General features: G+C 38.3%; 1 protein-coding gene across 36 annotated transcripts in view; it reads right to left on the bottom strand.

Annotated features, from left to right (window-relative positions):
- The window catches only part of NRXN1 (neurexin 1), a 1152783-nt gene that overhangs the window by 16950 nt on the left and 1111103 nt on the right, over nucleotides 1-24730 (bottom strand). For 25 of the 36 annotated variants that reach the window (XM_032877800.1, XM_032877795.1, XM_032877802.1 and 22 more), the window contains one exon: nucleotides 6324-6411. In XM_032877800.1, the coding sequence (XP_032733691.1) occupies nucleotides 6324-6411 (88 nt within the window). The remainder of the gene's footprint in view (nucleotides 1-6323; nucleotides 6412-24730) is intronic. The other 11 variants (XM_032877797.1, XM_032877807.1, XM_032877812.1 and 8 more) reach the window with 1 other exon arrangement.

Here is a 24730-nt window from a genome sequence, read left to right as displayed (position 1 = left end):
TTTCTCAAAATAGCGCACTGGAAAGCCACTCAAAATTGCATGGTAATTGCAGCAAATTTAGCCTAATGAATAGTAATACATGTAAAGGACCTTTTGCCATCAAATTTAAATTTCTGCGAGCCATGGAATTACTTAAACGAACATTTAAAAAATTAATCCTATATTTGTGAGGTGCCTGAATTCTAGAACAATCTTCTGCATTCCAAGAAATTAAAAGCTCACCTTTTCTAAATTCGAGCGTGTACAAGCTCTCTTATTTTACAAAAAGTAACTTAATTTCTCTGTCTCCCTAGCTATGAAAATACTTCATAGTTTTGTAAAATAATGATAAATAGTGTTTATGAAGTTCTAAGAACAATGACAAACAGTATAAATCTTCACTAAAGACTGGTTATTAATGTTATCTATCATTATTCGTATAACCTGAGCCCCAATCAATGTGATGTCACTGCTGGGCAATCAACAGGTATTCTCTGAGGGGCTGTCCCGATTACCTTATCCCCATTAGTTCAGCAAGTGCTTAAGAGATGGCCACAAAAATGACAATCCTTTTCCTCTATAACTGCTTTGATTTTTTTGTTAGTTAGTAAGCTTTTCTTTTTCTCATTTAAAAATAATTTGATCTGAAAGTGGCCCCATATCCTATTAGCTCCCCCTCCAGCCCCACCCACAAATAGAAAAAGCACAGACAAATCATTCTAAGCATTATAAATTTACGGGGAGATTGCCCTTCCTAAGTGGGATCCCAGGAAACAGGAAGCCGGTCCTGTTTCCTGTGTAACAAATGACAATTTAGAGTTATTCATCGGGAAGCTCCCACACCAAAGAGCTTCGTTATCTTCATTTATAGTCTCTGCTTTAGGTACAGTCTTAGATGTCATCTCCTCTAATTTATTCCGGAGTTTGGAGAAAGGGGTCTGTTTAGAAGAGGGCCTCAAAACTAAGAAGCACAGTCAGGCTTAAGGACCATTTTGGAACATGAAGTGGTTTGAAGGGCTGCCATTTTGTCAGTTTACTAAGTGAATCAAAAACATAAGATTTCAAAGAAATCTGTTTTACAAAGCCTTCTGTTCATGTGGAAAAAAAAAGTCTTGGAAAATATGTATATTCATATAATACAAACTATAATAAGAGCAAACATTCATATAGCATGTATTACGACCAAGACACTGTTCTACAACATGTTTTCCACATATTAATTCACTTAATCTAACAACCGTATCTCTGGGCTGAGAGAAAAGCACAGAAGTTGCAAGTCTTTTTTGAGAAGTGTGAAGAAAAAGTCATCCACTTGTCCCATGTCCAGGCTGCTGAAACCGGGCATTTTAGGGCAAGGGTGGCCTGTGACCTAGTTGCTTCATTCCAAAAGTTGGAGTTCAATTAGACCTCCTAATTGTATAGCCACACTCTCAAATTCTCAAACACTAAATTTATACCAATGTGAAGTTGTCACCCAATGCTAACCATGCAGGCCGGTGTAGCTGGAGTCAAGTTTAATTGAGTTCCATGTGTTCTCTCTCACCCAGGGGGTTGCTCCCGATCCAGTTTCAACATGTACACTTCCCATCAGGAGGCCTGAGTGGTTTCATCAGTTGCCCACCAATTTTCGGCCAGGAAAAGTAACAGCATTATGTAAAAGGGAAAAAATAGCTTGAATATTCTTTTTTTATAGAACTGAACTGGGAAAATGAAAAGCAACCATTTATGTTCTAGTTCACGCCAGGCATTGCAGTTGGTGCCTTTACTACACTTGTTTTAATTCTTGCAACAATACGAGAAATAGGAGAATATTTTAATGTCAAAGATGAAGAACCCAGCAATCATAAAGAATCACTGAAAAAGCACGTGGCGTAGAATGAAAGATGTTCTTTTGCAGAATGGAACTGAAGGTGTAAATGTTCTATTTTTGTTCCCAGAGCTTAAGACAGCAATGGGTGGTGAAGTAGGACTTAATATTACTTGATCAATCGTGAAATTGACAATCCACCAAATATATAACTTCCCTCCTCATTAAGAGTTTTGAGTGGAACCACATAGTGATTCAAATTTATCAAACACTTGATAAGAAGGTAGGCTTTACTGGTGTTCAAGAAGGTGCCAGATTTTTCCCGTTTCCTTAATAGCACGTTAGGAAGGCACCTAAATGAGCATAACCCATTTTCACAGAAGAAATTGTTTTTTCAAGACAGGGTGGGTCCAGGGTGATTAGAGAACCTTCATATGTAAATACTCAGGGATTCTGAAAGAGTTTAGTGTGAAATACAGGGAAGATTTGGGCAACCTACTTGTAAAAGTAATTATGCATCTTTTTATAAAAATATCTTCTTTTGTTGGGAAGCCTGGGTGGCTCAGCCAGTTAAGCTGCTGGCTCTTGGTTTTGGCTCTGGTCATGTTCTCAGGGTCCTGGGGTTGAGCCCTGCATCTGGCTCTGGACTCAGTAGGGTGTCTGCTTGAAGATTCTCTCCCTCTGACCTTATCCCCACTCTTTGTCTCTCTCAAGTAAATAAATAATCTTTAAAAAAAATCTTCTTTCACTTGTTTAAGGATTAGGAAAAGGACATAGCAGATATATACATTTCTGAATATTTAATTCAGCATATAACTTTCCTAAAAAAATCAGTTTCCCAAAATATGACCTGCTGATATCTGAAATGATTTCTATCAAGTTATATCTAACAGTATCTAAAATCTAATAACAGCAGCAACTACAGTTTTTTTTTTTTTTTTTTTTTTTTTTTTTTTTTTTTTTGACAGACGGAGATCACAAATAGGCAGAGAGGCAGGCAGAGAGAGAGGGGAAAGCAGGCTCCCTGTGGAGCAGAGAGCCTGACTTGGGCTCGATCCCACTGGGGTCATGACCTGAGCCAAAGGCAGAGGCTTTAACCCACTGAGCCACCCAGGCGCCCCGCAACTACAGTTTTTGTCCATGTTATTTTATGTTTGTATTCAAGATGAAAGAAAGCCAGAAAAATACATTTAAGAAAACCAGTATGTCGGTACACCAAGAAACAAAGACGTGCAGGAGGGGCATCCTATAATGAAACAATATTCAGATTAGGATATGATTTAAAAAAAAACACTGCTATTCAAAAAATATTTGGAAAATAGAAAAAAATCATATATACTAATGATTTCATAAGAATCTATCACAAATAACCAAGTCTGCCAAAAGAGCATCACTGGATGAATGATAAAGATGGGTATGAAGAAAATCATAGGGAACTGGACAGAAAAAGCCAATGTAGAAAAGAGTTCTCACTTACAAAATATGATAGAGAAAGAGGTGCACTCATGAAATACACCATCAAGACACTACCAAGGAAAGGTAAGATCACAAGAAGAGCTTACAGTGAAAGATGACATTGAAGCAACAGAATTTGAGGTTTAAATCTTAAGAGAATTGATGAACTGAGAGCTATGGATAGTGGAAAGAAATAGCGAGGGAGAGGATGGGATGTTCCAGTAGACTTGGTGCAAGAGTAGGGAAGGAGTTTCCATCACACACAGTCAGCAGTTTCTGTGCCCTGTCCACTGGGCAACGGACTCTGATGAGTGGAAGAAAATGAAAATTCACTCAGCAAGCCCATGCAGGGGGCAAGATGAGCAGGGGGCAAGATGAACAGGGTTCCTGCTTTGCGGAGCTTATGTTCTTGTGGGGCGATTAAGGAACAAGTAAGGAACAAGTAACAGGCAAACCAGATTCGTTCCGATGGTGATAAGTATGAAGAAAATGGGAGAGAAAGAGTATCTAGAGTACGACTATTAACAAACTGCTTCTCACTTTCCATCATGCTACAACATGAGAAAACAGACAGAGGTCAGGTGAATAAGAAGGAGAGAGAATGGTGAAAAACTTCTCCCTTTCTCTCCTCTCTTCTTCTCTGCGTACCCCCACTATTGTGTTCTTAGGGCCAGTGTCCCCAGAGAAAGGGGGAGACAGTAAGCTGGTCTATAAAGAATGGTTAGTAAGACCTGTAAGCAGTGGCTAGAAGAACTGAATCATTTAGCTGTGCTCAGGAGGAAAAAAAATTGCACAATTTTAAGTGTAATCAGAGTTCTCACACTGAATTTGCTAGGTACTCAGGATGAAAATTCAACATACAAAAAGGATGATGACCTATACTCAGTCAGCAAAAGAAAGATTGAGGCCAGAGGAAAACCAAGTACAGCAAGTACTGTAATTAGGAAGACTCTATACCACTTTCAGCACTATGTTAATATAGTAAGAAACACTGCAAAAATCAACATTCTCTCAAGAAAATGCTAATTGGGAAAACAAAAGCAAACACAAATATAAACAGACACACACACACACACACCAATGTACAAACATACTAGACTTCATTTTATGAACAATCCATGCTAGAGGATTTCAGAGAAAATCATATATAAAAACGAATGTCAATATAGAATATTACTCGGCCATCAAAAAGGATGAATACCCACCATTTGCATCCACATGGGTGGAATTGGAAGGGTTTATGTTGAGTGAAGTAAGGCAAGCAGAGAAAGACGATTATCATGTGGTTTCACTCATATACGGATCATAAGGAATAGAGTGGAGGACCACAGCGGGAGGGAACGAAAACTGAATGGGAAGAAATCAGAGAGTGAGACAAACCATGAGAGACTCTGGACATCAGAACCAAACTGAGGGTTACAGAAGGGAGGTGGGTGGGGGATGAAGGAACTGGGTGATGGGTGTCAAGGAGGATATGTGTGCCGATGAGCACTGGGTGTTATATGCAACTAATGAACCACTGAACATTACATCAAAAACTAATGGTGATACATTGGCTAGTTGAGCATAATAAAAAATTTAAAAATATTAAAAAAATGTCATGATCGGACATGTGAAAGTAAGAGAAATTTTAAAAAGAAGAAATTTAGGGAAGGAGAAGACAAAGAAATGGGGCTGATGTAATAGAGAAAAAAGAAATAACTTTTTTTTTTTTTTTTTAAACTAACACAGAAAGAATGAGAATACCAGTGGGAAAAAAGGCAGGAAGTTGGCAAAGGGGCCCAGGATGGTAAAATGAAGTGACCCTATCTGTCCAGACAACCAAAAGGGAATTGTTGCAGAGACCAATAAACTGTTGGAACAGAATGGATGATCATCAGTGTTCTCACCACATTCTGGAGGCCAAGAATTTTGATGGGTGAGGTGGAGAGGCCAGAGGAAGGAGGACAAGAACATGACCTGTCTACATCTGATCTTCTCTTGCCCAGGTAGGACTGAGTCCCTGCTCCTTGCTGCCACCTAGTGCTCAGGGTATGTGGCTACAATCAGCGGGACGCGATACCCAGAAGATGCATGATCGGCATCCTGAGCCATTTTTTAAAATCTAAATATCAGAATAGCGGATTCACTTGAAAATGATATACTTCAGAAGAATACCAATTCGTTATTGTATGGTGACATGAAGTTCTTCTGGGATTCCTGTGACAGCTACAGGTCATGAGCTAACTGACCAGGGATAGTCTATATTTGTCTCCCTTGCCTTGTTTACCTAAACAAGAAAATTACTGAATTTGAAGAAATGCTGCTTTACAGAGGAAATGAATGGAAATGACCCCGATATTCGGTATTATGAATATCTGGAAGCAAACCCGGCCTATGATTCACTCATTTTCAGAGTTCACAGCCAACCACTTAATGGTACCGGGCTGCTTTGGAAACAGTACTTTTGTGTTAGTCAGTCACACATATCACAAAAAAGGAGGAGAAATTATTCATCGACTAGAGTTAAAACGCACCAGCTTACACTTTAGGGAGACGCTGCAAGAATCAAATATTTCTCGATTAAATGTATCAAGGATTCTACCTGCTGTTTGTTTGACTACTACCATAATACTCTTACTTCTGAAATTCAGAAATTTATCACTTAAGATAATTTGCTAGCAGAGTGAGTGGTGGGGACTTTTTGTCAGTAGAAAGGTCAAATAATTTTCCACAGTGCACTGCCATTTTTAAGCTTTACAATTTTACTATAGGTGACCCAAGGGAAAGCTCATTATATCATTATACACAAAAATTATATTGTGAGTTAATGGAATGTGAACAGTAAGGCACCAGCCTTGTGTGCTGTCCCCCACTGCTTTTTCTGAAATACCTAATCTTAGTGGGTTTTGTTTTTAAAATTTGTTTTTCAATAAATTGTGGGGGAATTTTTGCACATAGAGAGCAAAACCCCTTGTCTCACAATGAGGCATTGTTCAACAGAGTGGGCTTCTAGATAGAAATGCAAGGCTATTCTAAGGACAACAGCATGCAATACAGATTTAGAGTAAAGCAAAAAAAGTAAGAAAAAAAGTCGACTAACCTAACCCACCTGAGCTCGGCTCACAGGGGTCAATGTCCTCGTCATCGCTGGGACATTCTGCTGAGGCCACGAGGATGTCATCGGTGGTCTGTAAAAGAATCACATCGAGTAGATTAATTTTTTTGTCTTTTAATTTTTTATTAACATATAATGTATTATTAGCCCCAGGGGTACAGGCCTGTGAATCGCCAGGTTTACACACTTCACAGCTGAGTAGATTAATTTAAAGGGACCTAGCAGAAAACGCTCATCTTTCTCTCAGTGACAAATGAAACATCGTTTGTGTTTTCCTGATAGGCTGAGAAACCGAATTCAGTATTTCCCTTCCCAAGGACACAGAGTCTACATTTTTCGACCTATTTTAGATCTCTCATGGAAGTATTTGCATATCTGTGAAAATCTGATTGCAACTTGTTTTACATAAGCACACAGAAATGGTGACAGCCAACTTGCAGTACCCATTCATCCAACTGCACAGAGAAGATGCACACAGTAGCATATAGGGGTTTAAAACAACCTGGCAGAAGCAGATGATTTGAAATTTATTACAACCCTGGAGTGCTACAAAGTATGCATCAGTAGGCTTTATGCAGTACTTGTGCTTAGCTTCCTAAAAGCAGAATAGCTATAACCTTTTATATTCATGACCAGGTAGAATTTGATGAATCTTTGAGATATAGCTTGTCATTATTAGGAAACACAGATTAAGCAGAGAATATATTTCACTGATGCATTAAAGGGAAGCAAATATAGTCTATTTGAGGAAGTGTGTGTGTGTGTGTGTGTGTGTGTGTGTGCAGCTTTCACACTTGATTCTTAGTTTTGCAATATTCAGTAGCGGGTATCATTTCACCATTGTCCTTTTCATTATTAAGGTTTCATAATAAATGAAAAGCATATGGGGGGTTGATATTTTATGGCAAAAAGGATAGAGGTGACAGTTTTCTCTGTGACATTCTAGTTGCTTCATTGCACTTACAGCAAAAAAGATAACCATCACTGTAATAAAAAGCAGAGTGTGTAAATCCTAGCAGTTAGCCACATAATCAACACATTTACAAGCACCAAAGGTTGTTCTTTACTGCCACTTACAAGGAGCAGGAAACTCGGCATAGATATTGCACAGAAATTGTGAAGGTTTGCATCAGATTTGGCTAATGCTAAAGTAACAAAGAATTCAATGCATAAGACAGAAAATAGCTCATTACATTGGCTAAGGATTAAAGATAATTGTTTAGATGACACTCAGAACCACAATACTGATTATAATATATTATAATTATAAATAATACCTTATTTAAAAATGGAATTACAGTAATATAGATTCTACATGAAAGAAAAAAAATGGTATGACTCATTTTCATTAAAGGAGGACTTAGTATAGTCAGAGATTAAAATATAAACAAATAAATGTTAGGAAAATTATGCCTTTTGAAAAATGAAGACGAAGGATAATATACTTCTGTGACAAAACTCAGCTTAAAATTCTCTCAAGTGCAGGATCTTTAATTACTGAAAAATAAAGAATTTGTTCAGATGCTACTACATCATCATGTAACTTTAAATAAATACAGGCATTTAAATAGCATTTTGAGATGGTTTCATGTTATTTTGCTCTTCATTCCCCTGAGAGACAGTTGGGTGACTGGATTCGTTGATTTTGCTGCTGTTATTTTAAAAGAGTTAGTTCAAAGTATCAGTTTTCCTGGAATTGTAACTGTTTATGTCAGTGATAACTACTAGCAATTGGTGTTATGGTCACACAGGTATCTTTCATTAAAGTGAGCTTTAAAAGGCAAAACCCATCTTCCTTTGGGCACCAGCACATTTTGCAGGATAACATCCAAACAGACTTGATAATAGCAAGTTACTGGATTATGAGGTCTTGCAGGTCAATTTTTCCAATTCACCCCAGAGCAGATTATCTGGTTTTTATATTTTGTTTTTTTTTTTTTTTTTAGAGTCAACTTCAAGTGGAAAGTTTTTTTTTTTTTTTTTTTTTTTTTAAAGAGTAGATACTCTTTAAAGTTACTTTCAAGGTCACAAGAGAATTTCTCTTTGCCCTTGAGGAATTTTAATTATATTGATGAAATTAGTATAGGGTTGTTGTTCTGTTCTTGACAGGGAGAGGAGGAGGATGAGAATAAATTTTTTTATCCTGTGTTTCTCATCCCAGGAATGATGCTCCCCCTTTCTCCTCCTTCACCTGGGGCTTGTGGTGGGGGGAGGGGGCCATTTGGTAATGTCTGCAGACATCACAACTGGGCTGGGGACTCTTGGGGGACTGTCTGCTACTATTAGAATACAGTGAGATTCCGATCTAATAGGATGTTAACAGCAGCTTCCCTTGCAGAGACACAACCTATACTGTGCATGCAACAGCCCTCTCACCACAAAGAATTTTATGAGTCAGAATGTCAGTAGTGTGGAAATTGTGAAAAGTCTGCTTTAAAAGTGTAAAACTTGTCCTGAGCCTTATTTTTCTCATCTGAAAAAATGGAGGGATAAAACTTCCTATTGTTGTAAGGATTAGCCAGAAAAATTACCTAAAATAAGACCACATTGTAAATGCTCATAAAGTTTGTGATATTATCAACATAATTGTTGTTATTTCAATAAGTGTAGCACTGATTTAATCTTCTTTTGCACTATATATAAGTAATATAATTTTAGATATTAAACCGGAAGTGGTATATGTGAATTATTCTCAACCTTTCAGATCTCACATTAGTATTTATATCAAAATACAGTAGCTATATTGGTACTTTGTTGAACTAAGCTTCCATCTTTTACTGCCTAGATTTACATTTTGAATAGAAATCAAACATCAAATATAAATAATGAAGGCTGCTTCTTAAAATAAATTCATGGGCTAAAAATGTGGGACTCAGTGGATAGTGTTTCATGAAGACTAAATTATTTAAGCCACACAAGCTAACTTTTGTTTTAAAGTTGACCTATTTTCTACATTCTTCTGGAATAATTCCACAGCAAACAGAAAGTGTGAGGATGTTCTCAGTGTTATCTTTCACAAACCCAGCACCTCAAATAACAGAAAACATCATAAAATAAATAGTACCTTCTATAGTCCTCCTACAGTAGAAAAAAAATCATTGTATAAATACGACCCTACTAAAAAACTGTATTTTTGTTTTTAATGTACTTTTCCTGGTATAATGAATACACGTTCTTGTTTTCCATATTTATTCCCCTCAGAAATGGAAAACCAGCAATAGTCTTCTGAATAAAAGATCTTGAATCAATAGATACCTTGGCAGAAATCATCACTTTATGAAAAATCAGGAAGTGGCTCAAGTGTAGGGGAAAAAAAAATTTCATTTGGGAGGCTGAATTAACTGAACAATCTTCGAGCCAAAGCTGTGTAATTTAAATTTAATTCCCTGTGTTTGGAGCTGCCTCTCTATGACACGCTGTTGAGAGAGTGGTAGAAAGAAACTCAAATATGTCGCATTAATCAATTCTATTCTTCACTATACTTTCCCTGATATTTATAACCTTTTTCAGAAAAGAGACAACCTGCTGAAAGAGACAGAATAGTAATCAAGCAAAAGCATTAGCTTTACACAACCGTCCATTTAGATAAATGTCCCTAACTGGGCATTTAACCACTCACAGGTCAACATGCCAGGCTGGTCTTCCCTAATTCAGAAGGGCCCATACACTTACATGGCAAGCATCCATTCTCATTCAAAATGTCTACTTAAAATATCTAGGTTTCCTTACCTTTAGGGGAAAAAAATGATGTGGACAGAGTTTAAGAAATAAAGGTACTGAAACCTAATTCATTATGCTCTGTGGGAAAACACCAACATGTTACAGGATACAGAAATATAATCAGGATGGGGGAGAAAGGATGTGTATAGCAAAAAATTACAACTTATTTAACTTATGGGACAGCCATGGTTATTAAGAGAGACAACATTTGGTGGGTTAGAAAGTAGAGAAAGTGGTGTATTTTTGTTCTTTCTTACTTACAGGCATCCTCCCCCCCAACCTTTAATGGTGGAAATTGCTGCGCAGTCACTTGCTATCACTTAAAAAAAAAAAAAAAATACAGCACAAATGCATATCTGTGTGGCAAAAAGGTATGATGAGAGGGTAGATAAACTTCATCTGTAAAGTTATATCTCTACTAAGAACAGCAGCCCTACACTTTATTCCTCATGATAACCAGCTTTACTGAAGACTGATACATTCTGATGAGAACACCTACAAGAAAACTCTATCACGACAGACCTGCTTTGTTGAGGAAAAGAAGGAACTCCCACTACGCAGAAGGATGTCCACTATGAATTTGATGTCCACAAAGAAATTCATGATTTACTTTAAAATTGTGATTATAACTTTGTTTCTAAAGGGCAATACATCCAATGTATTGCCATTGTATCTGGCTATACATCCAAATACAAGGTTGAGAAACATTGTCTCAAGCAATGGTGCTCCCTGGTATAGCAGGATTGAGCCTAATCTTTCACTACTGTGATGGACGTTTAAACTGAATTGATCGAGCTGATGGACAGGGTGAGTATGGAGCTAGCTGATATGAGACATGTTTTGCTAACTGAGGGACACCTGTTCTTGCTGATACTTTTGTCTGTGCGAAGCTGTTCTGGAAGTGAAAGAGCATTCATCTCTGGCTTGCAGGACTGAATCTGATAGTCTCTCTGGAAAAGATTTATTGCTAGGCAGGGTTCCATGGGAAAAAAAAAAAAAAGTCGAGATTCAGAATTAGTGTTACAAATTGCAAGCCAAGGTCCAATGCATTGCACTGATAAACCTGTAAGACAAGAAGATTCTAGGAGTTGGGGTAAGTGACAAATTTCAAGAGGAAAACTGCAGAAAAACCACCCCATGGGGTTGCCTGGGTGGCTCAGTGGGTTAAGCCTCTGCCTTCTGCTCAGGTCATGATCCCAGGGTCCTGGGATCGAGCCCCGCATCGGGCTCTCTGCTCCGTGGGGAGCCTGCCTCCACCTCTCTCTTTGCCTGCCTCTCTGCCTACTTGTGATCTCTGTCTGTCAAATAAATAAATAAAATCTTTAAAAAAAAACAAAAAAAAACAAAAAAAACCCAACCCCATTGTAGTACATATGGACAATTTCCAAACCATGGGTCAGTTTGGCCAAATCAAAGCAATAAAGAAATGCATCCAATTGGCAATTTTAGTTAATCAAAACAACCCTATTAAAGGTGCACAATGAGTTTAGAGACTCTGCATAGATTCTGTAGTAGCTTCCACAGAAATCTCAATCAAGCTTTTGGTTCTTATTTATCAATTATTTCTCTGAGTAGTAGATGCCATGTAAAGATGTCAATCCCATGGCTAACTAATCTCATAAAAATAAAAGCAATGAACTGTGATCCAATATGTGAAGCGTAGGTCCAGCACATGAATAACAAAAAACTGAGGATCAATTAGTTACCAACAAATATAAAACATCTCATCTACGCATAGCATTTCCAGGTGGGTACAAGATATGGTCACTGCCTAACAAGGTGTAAATTGTGTTTCCTGCCCCCAAATAACTTATTGTGCTTGCTCTATTCTGAAGCATGGGGGAAAAAATCACTCACTGACACACATAATAATCAATTCAATTCAAATGGCTTATTTTTCTTGAAATGCAGCAGTGCTCCCCTAACTATTACTTCATTAAGTATTCACCAACAACATGGTTATACAGAATGCAGGTGGAGGTGCTATTATTCTGAGCATTAGAGTTAAGTGCATGCTCAAAAAAATACCCGTTTGTACACTCATTTACCCAATTTGAATGTTTGAACATTGGCATTCATGAATATTTAGGGCAAAGCTTAAATATCTCTGAAAACAGCCAGCTTTCACATTTCTTTAACATTTTTTTTTCCCAGTTGATGCCTCAGGTTATTACAAAAAGTGACCATAAATCAGCTGTCTGCTTGGGGAAAAGAGACTTGAAAGCCATTCAATTTTCTTCAAAAATTTTGTCACTATTTAAAATGTGGATTGGATAGAAAAACCCCACCATGGAAAAGGGACCATGACATCTCACTCATTTTAACATGCATTTTTATGTGCATTCGATACTGGTCATCCCGACAGGCAAAACTCAAAGGGGAAGATGGGGTGAGGAAATAATGCCACAAAAAATGAATTTAAAGGAACTATGGAAGAAAGAAAAGAGCTGGATTTCTGCTTAGTCAAAAAAAGATCATATTTTAGAAAAGTTATGTAAAGTTGCAAACCTGCAAAAGAGAAACCTGGTGTCAGAAAACTTGAAATTAAATTTATATTTTAAAAAAGATAGTACCTCTCTCGTACTTTTTCTTTAAGATGCTAATGATCTTGATGGTAATATTGCATTTTCATTTTTAGCCAAAGAAACGTAGGAGAATTGGCCAAAAGACAAAGTTAAAGTCCAGTTTAAATTTTCAGACAGGTATTATAATAATCTGTTCTTCTGGATTCTCATTCATTAGAACATGGGGTATAAGAGCTTCGAAGACTGCTGGAAGTGGAGCGAAGATGCTGAAGGGGAAACCAGAATACACCTGTTATCAACTCAGTTCTCTCTCTATTCAGTTTTCTTGTGGACAAAGCACTTTCTGAAATGTGTTTTGGCCATTTCCAAATTGAATGAACACTGAGAGATGTTTACAATGTAAATCTAGGCTTTTAGCGAAGTCAATATGACTCTCTACTCCAACTATTATGAATGAATGAACTAATTAGTCACACAGGTTGAACTGAAAATCCTTATGGGGGTAATGATGCTAAAACAGATTTTTTTATCAGTGTAAAATGCCAATGATTGATCGTTTCAACTAACATGTCTCCAAAATTCAAGCTTATGTTGTTGGCATTTAACACATTAAGGGATAGAATCATGTTTTAGCCAAGCAGTCACATATCTTCCTGCATTGCACCAGACCTTCGTGATCATTAGTCTGACCACTTCATTGTACATATCAGGAAACAGAAGCTGCAAAATTAAGTGTTTTTGTTTGAACACAATTATAGTGCCAATTAGTGGCAAAACTATGAGACTATACTGACCTCAATAAATTGTGTTTGTCTCTTTATCTTAACCCAGATGACTTCTAACTATCCATTCATCACCCATCCATCCATCCATCCATCCATCCAACCATCATCTATCCATCCAAAACCATTTTGTTCTTTAAAGGATGTGATATGATCTACAAAGATACACGATGAAATACATTTAACATAAGTTAAAAGGTGGCAAAGGAGATTATTAGGTTTTAGATAAGTAACCACTAAAATTGTCACAAAGAAAACACACACACATACAAGGAGACACACACACACAGCTAATTGCACCATTGATATGGCAGCACATTAAATAGACACTAAATAGGGAACAAAATGAATGCTAGTGTTTAATTTATTTAACTCTGGTTATAAAAAATCGAATATTGATATAATCACAGCTTTTTAAGTTTTTTTTAAAGATTTTATTTATTTATTTGACAGAGAGAGAGAGAGAACACAAGTAGGCAGAGAGGCAGGCGGGGCGGGGGTGGGTGGAGGGAGCAGGCTCCCTGTTGAGCAGAGAGTCCAATGTGGGGATCGATTCCAGGATCCTGAGATCATGACCTGAGCCAAAGGCAGAGGCCCAAACCACTGAGCCACCCAGGTGCCCCAGTCACAGTTATTTTGAAGTAATACCTGAAAGTTCTTTATTTACTTGTTGCAATCTTTTCTTAGGTGCTTAAAGACTTACACATCATGTCTCTTGTTTCTATACAAAATGTGTAACTAAATTTGGGGGGACAGAAAGAAATATAAATTATTGAAAATTCTCCTGCTTATTCTTTCTTCTTGACCTAGAACACTGCAGGCCAGGGTGCCTGGGTGGCTCAGTGGGTTAAGCCTCTGCCTTCAGCTCAGGTCATGATCTCAGGGTCCTGGGATCAAGGCCTGCGTCAGGCTCTCTGCTCAGCAGGGAGCCTGCTTCCCCCTCTCTCTCTGCCTGCCTCTCTGCCTACCTGGGATCTCTCTCTGTGTGTCAAATAAATAAATAAAATCTTAAAAAAAAAATCTTAAAAAAAAAAAACACTGCAGGCCATTCTGGCTACAAAATTTCTTCAGTGAGGAGGTACCCAGGGCTGGGGTGGGGGTCAGTTAGTTAAGCCTCTGACTCTTGATTTCAACTCAGATTGTGATCTCATGAACTGAAGGCCTGAGCTCCATTCAGACTCCACACTCAGCTCAGAGTCTGCTTAAGATTCTCTTTCTCCTTCTTTCCCTCTGCCCTTTAACTCAATGATCTTTTTTTCCCTCTTCTCATTAATCCACCAATGAATATCCTTCCAACTTCTGAGTTCTCCCTTATTAGCTACTGTTTTCACCACATAAGTGCTAACAAGATTCTTATTTTCTCTTTCTCATACAACCATCATTCAAGTTTTGTCAAATTATCTCTTACTACATCCTGGAAATATATAAATGGAAGTGGCCATTTATTAATAATATTGGCTGTCTTCCCATATACAATCTAGACAGGCATTTATTGATTAGGTTAGTCTCATTTACACAATAGACCTAGAATTAGAGGTTCAAAATCAAAGATGTGGAAAGAGCCAGAGGAAGCTAGCTACACATAACAATTCTTTCCTACTGGGCAGTATGAAAACCAATGTCTTCTTGATAGAGCTTTAACCTGGGAACATAGGACAACTTCTATTCCACACAATTCTTGCTGTATGGAATAGCAAGAAATAGGGATGTGGTTGGAAATGATGATGATTTAGTTAACAGAAAATTAATCTTCTGATTTTTTTGACCCATGACTTGAATATATGTAAGGTTCTAAACTAGGCTCCCCCAAATAAGCCAATGTCTGAAAAGTACTTTAATGTGTGTTTCTGCCAAAAACTGATTGACAGTAAACATTTTCTGGCTCGGATGTTACCATGTTATTTCATTCATACACTGAGAAGATCTAATCTTTTCTGACTGTAGTTAAGCTGGAACTCCAAGCTTCCCTATCTGACTTCTTCATTCCTTGTGGTGCTTACTTTGGCTCCCGAATACATATTTGAAACGGAATACTTTTCAGCCATTTCACTTTAATTTTTAGTGTGATGATCAATAATAGAAAATATAAGTGCAGAAATCAAGTTACAAATCTGGATTTTAAGCAATATGCATCATCTTGGACTAATTTTTGTGTTTTTGACAGTACTTAAGAATATATATGCTATATATGTAAAGATATACTATACATGTTAACACGTGTGCTATATATGTATATATAATCACTTGAACATAAGCATCATAATAACTTTTCTATCTCACAGAGATCTTGTGGAGATCAAATTTGAAATGCTTGAAAGCACTTTAGAAACATCAGAGTTCCCACAATGCAGTGTTTATATGTTATTATTAAAACTAATAAGGAATTATTTTTGTTCCTCAAAAGACACTCTATAAAGAATAGTTCTGGGGAGAGCTTAAAGAGGGCAGCCAACTATCCACTTCACTGCATAACTTTCATTTTCATATCCTGAAATCCTCCTGTCCCCTCAGTTGAATAGGATCTGTTTCTTTCATCCAACTGGCCCCTCACATAGATGTTGCTATTCTTGGGCTGATCTCCTTTATACAAGGACAGGGTTCATTTCAGCCTTGCTTATTTAATGTAATGTACAAGACAGGTAGTACCAATCCACACCTGGCCCTGTCATTCCCTCCTCACTAGGCCTGATCTCTTGGGGAGTCACTGCAGAGAGGCAGGGACACTGGAGACCTCTTGAGTTCTCCTCCTTACTCACTTTACTGGGACCTATGGTGACAAGTTGATTTATTTTATCTCTACATCCATGGTTTACTTCTCATGTATGCCCTATTACATCTAGAGTCTCTAAATGAACAGATGAGTAGGAAGAACAGATCATTCAGTAAACACTGTTAATTAAAGCAGCGCGAGAAGGAGAGGGAGGAGGGGAGAAGAGATATTCTTTAGGTGTGATCCCAGCTGCTTGTGCTCCCTATTATAGCGATTGTATTTGTAATTATAACATGATACTGTGTATGGTTGTGCCTTCTGTATGGATTAATAATATACTAATTAAAAAATTTTAAGAGATTTTATTTATTTATTTAAGAGAGAGAAACAGAGATAGCAAGAGAGAGCAGGAGAAGGGAGAGGAGAAAAGCGGGCTTCCCGCTGAGCAGGGAACCCGATGTGGGGCTCGATCCCAGGACTCTGAGATCATGACCTGAGCAAAAGGCAGACACTCAACCAAAAGAGCCACCCAGGCACCCCACCACTTAACTTTTAATTAATAATAGACTAATTAAATATTTTCTTAGTACATTGGGACAGTGGAGGTATTTGCCTTTCCAAACTATGTTGAACTATAAAAGTTTGGGAACAGCTCAGGTGTATGTTTTATTTTATTTCACATACTTCTGTGGGACAGAGTTTATGTCCATGTTTAACACACCCAGAATATCTATCATAAGAGCTCAAGAGATTTGGTTTGACATGGCTTCACCACTGATTGTGGTGAATCGTTTCACCATGCATATGCATATCAACATATTGTTATAAGCCTTAAATGTATACAATTTTTATCTGTCAATTTTATGTCAATAAAGATGAAAAAAGTCATCACACTCTAAACTTGGCTTATCTTCTTTAAATATCTGCAATTCAAATAAAAGCCTATTATGAAAATAAGTGATTGTGAAAATAAAATTACTAAATTGAGGGTGCATGATTCACTTTGATTCTAAACACAGAAGGAATAGTCCACATGACAACTGAATTGGAAGAATCATGTCCAATAGCCTTATTCCTGATGGTCATCCTTTCTAAGCTCACTACACTAAGGTGTATGTTTGTCACAACTGTTCATTTATAACAGCTCATTAAGTCTCAAAATAAGAGTGAGCAAGTATAGATTATTTTCCAGGAGTATGACTCCTAAGAGTGGCAAATGAGAATTGTGGCAAAATCACACTTTTTCAAAGATTTTGTCGGCCTCTAACATCTCTAGAAGTGACAATGGAACTTTATAACTGGTTTCCACATTATACTTCATGGCTGGAAATTTATTGTAGAGAAATAGCAAGAAGTGACGTTATCTTTAAAGGAAAAGAGAGAATGACTGAAAGTCAGAAAGAAGGAAAAGCTAAAAAAGTCTTGCAATAAGTCAGTCTGCTTTTTTTTATGAAGCAGTCCTGTCCCTTGAGAAAGCAATAAGATATAGACTGCTTTATAGAAGAAACTGAGAAAAAAATAGTTAACTATCATTCTGGGTGCTCTGTACCCCCCAGGCTGCCTGTCTCCGCTGCACTCTACTGTAATAGTCCTGCATTGCAAATATTTCTGTCTGATTGTAAAGAAACTATACCTCAATCATGTTTTCCTTCAATATCTAACTATAAGATGAAAGTTTTATTTTCCTCCTGAAATAAGCTGCATAGAGATTAAGGGCTGGCTGAGACCAGCCATCAAATTTGGATCAAGAAATATGTGTGGGACAGAATGCACTCAAAAATTGAGATCTTGGGGCGCCTGGGTGGCTCAGTGGGTTAAGCCGCTGCCTTCGGCTCAGGTCATGATCTCAGAATCCTGGGATCGAGCCCCGCATCGGGCTCTCTGCTCAGCAGGGAGCCTGCTTCCTCCTCTCTCTCTGCCTGCCTCTCTGCCTGCTTGTGATCTCTCTGTCAAATAAATAAATAAAATCTTTAAAAAAAAATTGAGATCTTTTGGCTGATTCTTCCATGGGTTCACTCATTCATTCATTCATTTATCCACTTACAATCATTTATTGAATATCTTTGATTAATAAGGAGTTACACAGAGGGGGAATAGAATAGACAGCCAGATGTCTGGTTTGAATTGCATGGAGAACTTCAGGTATGGGACAAATAGAGGCTTTCTACGAGCAGAAATTTGCTCTTTGATCACTGAGCTTGGAAGGAGTCTAGATGTGAGAGCTAGCCAGATGGGGCTGAGGTCCAAGCTGCTGCTACTTATTAGCTGTGTGAGTTTGGGAAAGTTCCCTAACTTCTCTGGATTTCTTCCTAAGTACAAATGAAGTGATTTACACTATTTTACAGGATTATGAAGAGAATTAAATACTCTAGGGCTAGGGCTGCCTGGCTGACTTAGTTGGTTGGGTATCCAACTCTTGATTTTGGCTCAGGTCATGATCTCGGTGTCACGTCAAGCTCCACACACTGAGTAAGGAACCTGCTGGATATTCTCTCTGTCCCTCTGCCCCTCACCCCACTCGTGTACCTCCCCCTCTCCAAATAAATAAAAAAAAAATAAATAAAATCTTAATAAAATTCTCTAGGGCTCGATAGGTCTGTCTAGCACAGTAGCTGGCACTTAGAAGATGTTCGACAATATTATGACATAAATACAGCTGGTTCTTTACAAGTTCTCACTTCACTTTCCCTGCAACACCGGCGGGAAGCGTTGTTCATAGCACTGGACTCCTGAGATCTTTAGACACAGATATTATCTTCACAAAGCAAGTGTAATTTAAGACTTAAATCCAAAGTCCCACGTTGAAACATTCCATAAACAGAGCGTTTCTTAAAACTCCTCAAAAAACATCACATCATCCATACATGGAAAAGCCAGGGAGTTCTTTTCTCCCCAGGTGTGTGATGTAACCTAGAATTTGTCAAACTGTATTTATTTTAGAGTTGGGAGATTCCTTAAGATATCTGTCCCAGGTGCCTTATGGTAAAGAGAGAGAAACTAACGTGGCATGGTCAGGCGCACAGGATCAAATCACTACTGGCTCGGTGTCAGGCATAGAATGAGATCCTGCCTCCTGGCCCTGCATCCAGTTGGCATTCCCCTCCCGCCACTGCTCCCAGTCTCATGTTTGGGTAAGAGGAAGGTTAAAAAAAAAAAAAAAATAGCAGCAGGATTAATTTGCTACTTTTCCCAATTTTCTCAAACATGATTTGCTTTTTTCAATTCTGCCCTAAGTTTTCCTGAAAAATTTTTAAGCAAGACCTTTATGAAATACAAGGGAATGGAATCCACAGACGTCACCCAGAGCTGCTAGACCAGAGAGCACTTAGCAGATCTTGCAAAGCCTATGACGGACTGCTTGAAGAATAAGCATGCAGAAGCGATAGGAGAATTCTGCTCATTGTCTTCTGCTGAGGACTAGGAGCTTCATTAGAGAGCCCGCCTTTGTGTGCATTTCATTTGGTGGAACCTTGACAGGACGCTTCCCCACAGGTATTTGAGTGTTTTATTTGGTTATGCTATTGTCTAATGACCTCTTCTTCTTCAACTACTCTTCACACATTACTATTACTATTATTTTGGCCATTAAAAACATTGTGACAAGTAAAGCTCACATGAAAAACACTTAGACGGCTAAGTGACTAACAAAATCCTCTCCTGGACAGCTAGCTCTTCCCTCTCCAGTGTTGCATTCTACAATCAGTTCTGCTCAGTTCTGACACATTTCTTCCAAGTTGCTATCCTACATCTCCCGCCTGGATGTGCCCTTTTCCTTCGCCTACAATCCCTGCCCCCTCCCTCCATTCTCATTACTGGGATGCCTGCTGATGAAGGACCATAAATAAGCTTTCTATTCACACACACACACACACACACACACACTCACACACACACACACACAAATGTCGCTTATCATCCCGAGAACTTTTGAAATCACGGAAGTATCACTTTTTAACCAGAGAGTTCAGAAGACAAGCTGTTTTGGTAGTTTGTTATCAAAGCAAGGAACGTGGGAACCTGCCACGGAGCTGTGATCTCATGTGGTCAAGCATGCGGCTGTGCCCTGCGTCAGAGACCCTCCCACTCTTCTTTCACTTTTTAATCAAGGTGTGCTCTTACTCGGTTGTCTCTTTTGTCTATCAGTGTCAGCCTTCAGAGACACCCTTTATCTTTTCAAAATCACTCTTTTGATCTGCTTTGAGCTGGAAATCCAGATAACTAAGTTTCTCTATTTTGAGAAATAATAATGGGCTATAAAGGAAAAGAGGATTAGAGAAGCGCTCTAAAAAGCCCAGGTGCTTTAGATCCCTCAGTCAAGGCTCATGGCTTCACGTCCACTGACTCCTTAGTTTCCTCAAAATACAATGTTCCTTCTGAAGGTAGTGCCTCTATTTCTAAATCACCCGTGCAGTAACATTTTTACTATGATGATTCTCAAATAGGCTTTTCTTATTTCTTAAAGTCCAAGGATCCTTATCGGAACTACACCCCAAATATCTCAATCTATTTGCCAAGATCTAATAAAATAAAAGCCAAGCCTCATTCAGTGTTCCCCGAGCCTGCCGGGAGAGAGATGAGCGCTAGAATAAGGAAGGTGGCCCTCTCACTGTCTGTGACCACCAAGCTACCTGAAAGAATGGAGGGTATGTTTGCTTGTACTCAGGGGTGGAACTGATGCTGCCAAGGTTTTAGCTATATTTGAGTCACTCTGTATTCTTTTTTTTTTTTTTTTAAGATTTTATTTATCCATTTGACAGACAGAGATCACAAGTAGGCGGGGGGGTGGGGGTGGGGAGTAGGGGGGAAGCAAGCTCCCTGCCAAGCAGGGAGCCCGATGGGGGTCTCGATCCCAGGACCCGGAGATCTCGACCTGAGCAGAAGGCACAGGCCCAACCCGCTGAGCCACCCAGGCGCCCTTCACTCTGTATTCTGAGTAGAGAGATGCCTTCCGTGGTAGCTCCTTTTCTGGTTTCCTAGAAGCAGCTCCTCAGTTGACAAACTGAGGAGTGTTGGTACTGGTTATGGGACCTTGTAACGCTGCTCCTAGTGATTTAGGCGCATGAGCATTAGAGCCAGAGCTTAAATCTGGAGTTAGCAGAACTTGGATGATTTATTTAACCTCTCATTTGTAAAATGGAAAGGATGCAGTATCAGTCTCTGCAGTGCAGTTGTAAGAATTAGGAAAATCATGATCAATGAAGTTCTTGATGCATAGTAAACACTAAATAAATCTTGGCTATCCTTGCCCTCTTACTATATAAGACACACACATATGTTACCCAGCATGCCAGGGGGCAGCATGTTTTTTGCTAAAGTGGGCAAAACCCCAATATCCTAATAATCACAATAAGCAGACTCTCCACATTTACCCTTGCCTAGAGTACTGTGAAGTAGTAGGAGGAAAAAAGCCAAATATTGGAAGGAGAATGTAAATGTACTTTCCCCGTGAATGTTCTATTTTGCTTTTCAACTTTCAAACTCCACTTTATTTCAAAACATACTCCCAACCATTCCAAAGCATTTTCAAGTTGGAAAGCCTTCCTTTTTGTTTCACAATAAGCTAACTGCAGGTGCAAACTCGAGGGAGACAGACCTTGGAAATTTTAAGTATGTTGCCATGGCAATGGTTTGCAAGAATGTGTATGAGTTTCATCTTAGCTCTCAAGCATTCAACTGAGTTCATATGTGGAGGTTCAAATTGCTAGGCACACAATGTTTGCCATTCATTGTGTCTTGAAAGGCTTGGAAATAACTGTCTCTGTTGCTTATAGCAACTAGAAACCACAAAATACTATCTATCTATCTATCTATCTATCTATGCAAATGTAGAGATCTAGTCATTCATTATCTGCTCTTAGCTGGCCATCCTCACCATTTTGGCTGCTCTAAGGGAGGCTGTATACATAAATACAACAATAAACACTTTCCCCATTGTTGCAAACACAGAGTTGAACTCTCAATATGACTTAACTGTAAAAGTTTTCTATTGAATTTTCATATTAATTTTCTCATTCAAAATGAACATATCCTTAAAGAAGCATGATAATTATTTAGGGATGCTCAATTAAAGAAAACTTTCAGTCTAATGAATTGTGGAGGATCTTTTTAAAAGGGTCCTGTCCTAGAAGGCAGGAAAGAAGTCTGTAATTCTAGTCATTAAATCAAATGCTCCCCTGCCCTTGAAAAAGCAATACCACCACCACCACCACCATCACCAAGAAGACATACAAAAGAAGTAATTTTGTCTCATTTGAATCATCATTACCTCAATAGTTCTTAAATCGTTCAGTTGATGCTTCTAAACTAAATCCTCCACAATGGTTTCATGATTCATTGGCAATAAAAGCAGTGATTACTTGACAAAAGCATCCCCCCCCCAAATGGAATCCACAGAACATTAAAAATGCAAAGTTTTAAAGTTATCTCTTTGGTATAAGAAATAATTCTTAACAAATTCTCTTCAAATTCTAAGGCTCTTTCCATGTAAAATTATACTCTGCAAATTAAGTCAATATTTTTTTAAAAATTAATTCACTAGCAAAAAAAAAAAAAGCTGGATTTCTAAGATTGCATATTTTTTAGTATTCCTAGCAAAAGCTTTTGCTGCAAATGATCCATCATGATAAAAAGTGCCCCACATAAAATGAGGCCACCAGGGACCCCACTATCTCCTGCATTTGGTTACCAACAAAACCTTCACAAAAATGTTATTAGCTACCAAAGCCTGGCAGTTACAAGTCCACTTTGCTGCTTTAACTTTGACCTGTCTTCTAAACACACACACACACACACACACACACACACACACACACACACTCATTCTAACCTCCCCCCACCCCACTCCTGGATTTAACAGCTTGTTGATGTACTTTAAAACTGCAGTGGTCCTCTCCTCACCTCCCCCATTCTAAAAAGCCTACAGGAATTCTGGAATTAAACAAATGAGAACACAATAATTAGCTATGCAAACTGTCAAGTGGATCTAAAAAGAAAAACAACCCAGAAAACACAACAATCAGCAGTATCAAGCTCTAACAAGAATCTACATTGAGTTCCCATTTATTTTAAACAAAAATAGATTAGGTCTTTTGAAAAATGTTCACTGCAGTTTCCAAGGAAATAGGGCAAATCAGCTAATGGGTCTTTTACATCTCTAATTTCTATGATGCTGATATAGTAGAAAAGTCTTTGATGCTACAATCTTCCCAAATAATTTCTGTTCTACTCTTCTATAATCAGATTCATTCCCAAAGTAAGTAGTATTGAAAATTGTCCCAAAGTGGATATGAAACAGGTAAGTGGGTCAAAGCACATGCTGTGACCCTCCCCACTCACAAACCCCCAAAACCTCACCTCAGTAGTTTTATAGCTGGTAACTAAATTAGTATAAGCATTAAGGGCGAAATGGAAAGGGAAATAAATTCCTAAATTATCTGCTGTGTATGTGTGTGAATGGGAGAGAGGAGGCATTCAATTCTTTGGATGTACCAATTATAAAATGTGTAGCTAAATCTCTGGAAGTCTTTACAGATGACAACTAAGCACCTTTTCCCCCTTGCCAACCATGCTGAATCTAAACTATGAAGCAACATGGATTACCTATAGCCTACACATGCTTTGGTGAAATACCAGTAATGCTCCCGCGGACAGTCAATGCTCCCTTCACCTGCTATAAAGACAATATTATAGGATGAGAATATCTGAGTTTTTGAAAATCCAGAATTGTGATGAAATGGGTCAATTCAACTACCTTAAAACTTTTGTTTGTTTCAATTCTCTTATCTTTAACATTGTAGAGCAACAAGGACCTACTTTATAAATTGAGAATGAAAGGTGAGATGTCTGAAAGTGGTCTGGGATAGGACACAGCATTCTGAGACAACCAGGAATTCCATCATTACCTAAGCCATGGACCTGAGGCAAATCACTCTCCATGTCAATATAAGTATGTTGGAGTAGGTTAGACCCCTCAGGTCCCTTTAAAACGTAATAATCAGGCACCTACGTGGCTCAGTCGGTTAAGTGTCTGCCTTTGGCTCAGGTCATGATCTTGGGGTCCTGGGATTAAGTACCGCTTGGGCTCCCTGCTCAGCGGGAGGCCTGCTTCTCCCTCCCCCTCTGCCTGCTGCTCCCCTTGCTTGTGCTCTCTCTCTCTCTCTTGTTTACTCTCTCAAATAAATAAATAAATCTCAAAAAAATGTAATCATCAGTGGTAACACAGGGAGTCTTGTGGTAATGGTGCAGTTAGTATTTTGATTGTGGTAGTGGGTGCAGGAAGCTATACATGTGATGAAGCTGCACATACACAGGCACATGTGTAATTAGTGAAATCTGAAAAAGCTCTGTGATTTGTAGCAATATACTGTTCTGGTTCTGATATTGGACTACAGTTATGTAAGATGTTAACATGGGGACAAGTTGGATAGATGGTGTAGGGGATCTCCCTGTGTTTTCTTTGTAACTATCTGTGAATCTGTCATCATTGCAAAATTAAAAGTCTTACAAGTATGAAAATATATGCACACCTACATAAATACAATAACCTTTGATTTCATGAAAGGCCTTGAAGCCACAGATGAAACAAAAACATACAGGGCCTGATGCTTTATTAAGGAAGTGAAATTTATTGGTTCTAAACAATTTACTTTCAAGCTA

Source organism: Lontra canadensis, unplaced genomic scaffold (assembly GCF_010015895.1).
Source record: "Lontra canadensis isolate GAN:19392208 unplaced genomic scaffold, GSC_riverotter_1.0 scaffold61, whole genome shotgun sequence".
NCBI classification, from domain to species: domain Eukaryota; kingdom Metazoa; phylum Chordata; class Mammalia; order Carnivora; family Mustelidae; genus Lontra; species Lontra canadensis.
The sequence above is the reverse complement of the archived record's forward strand: the minus strand, read 5'-3'. Positions and strand labels throughout refer to the sequence as shown.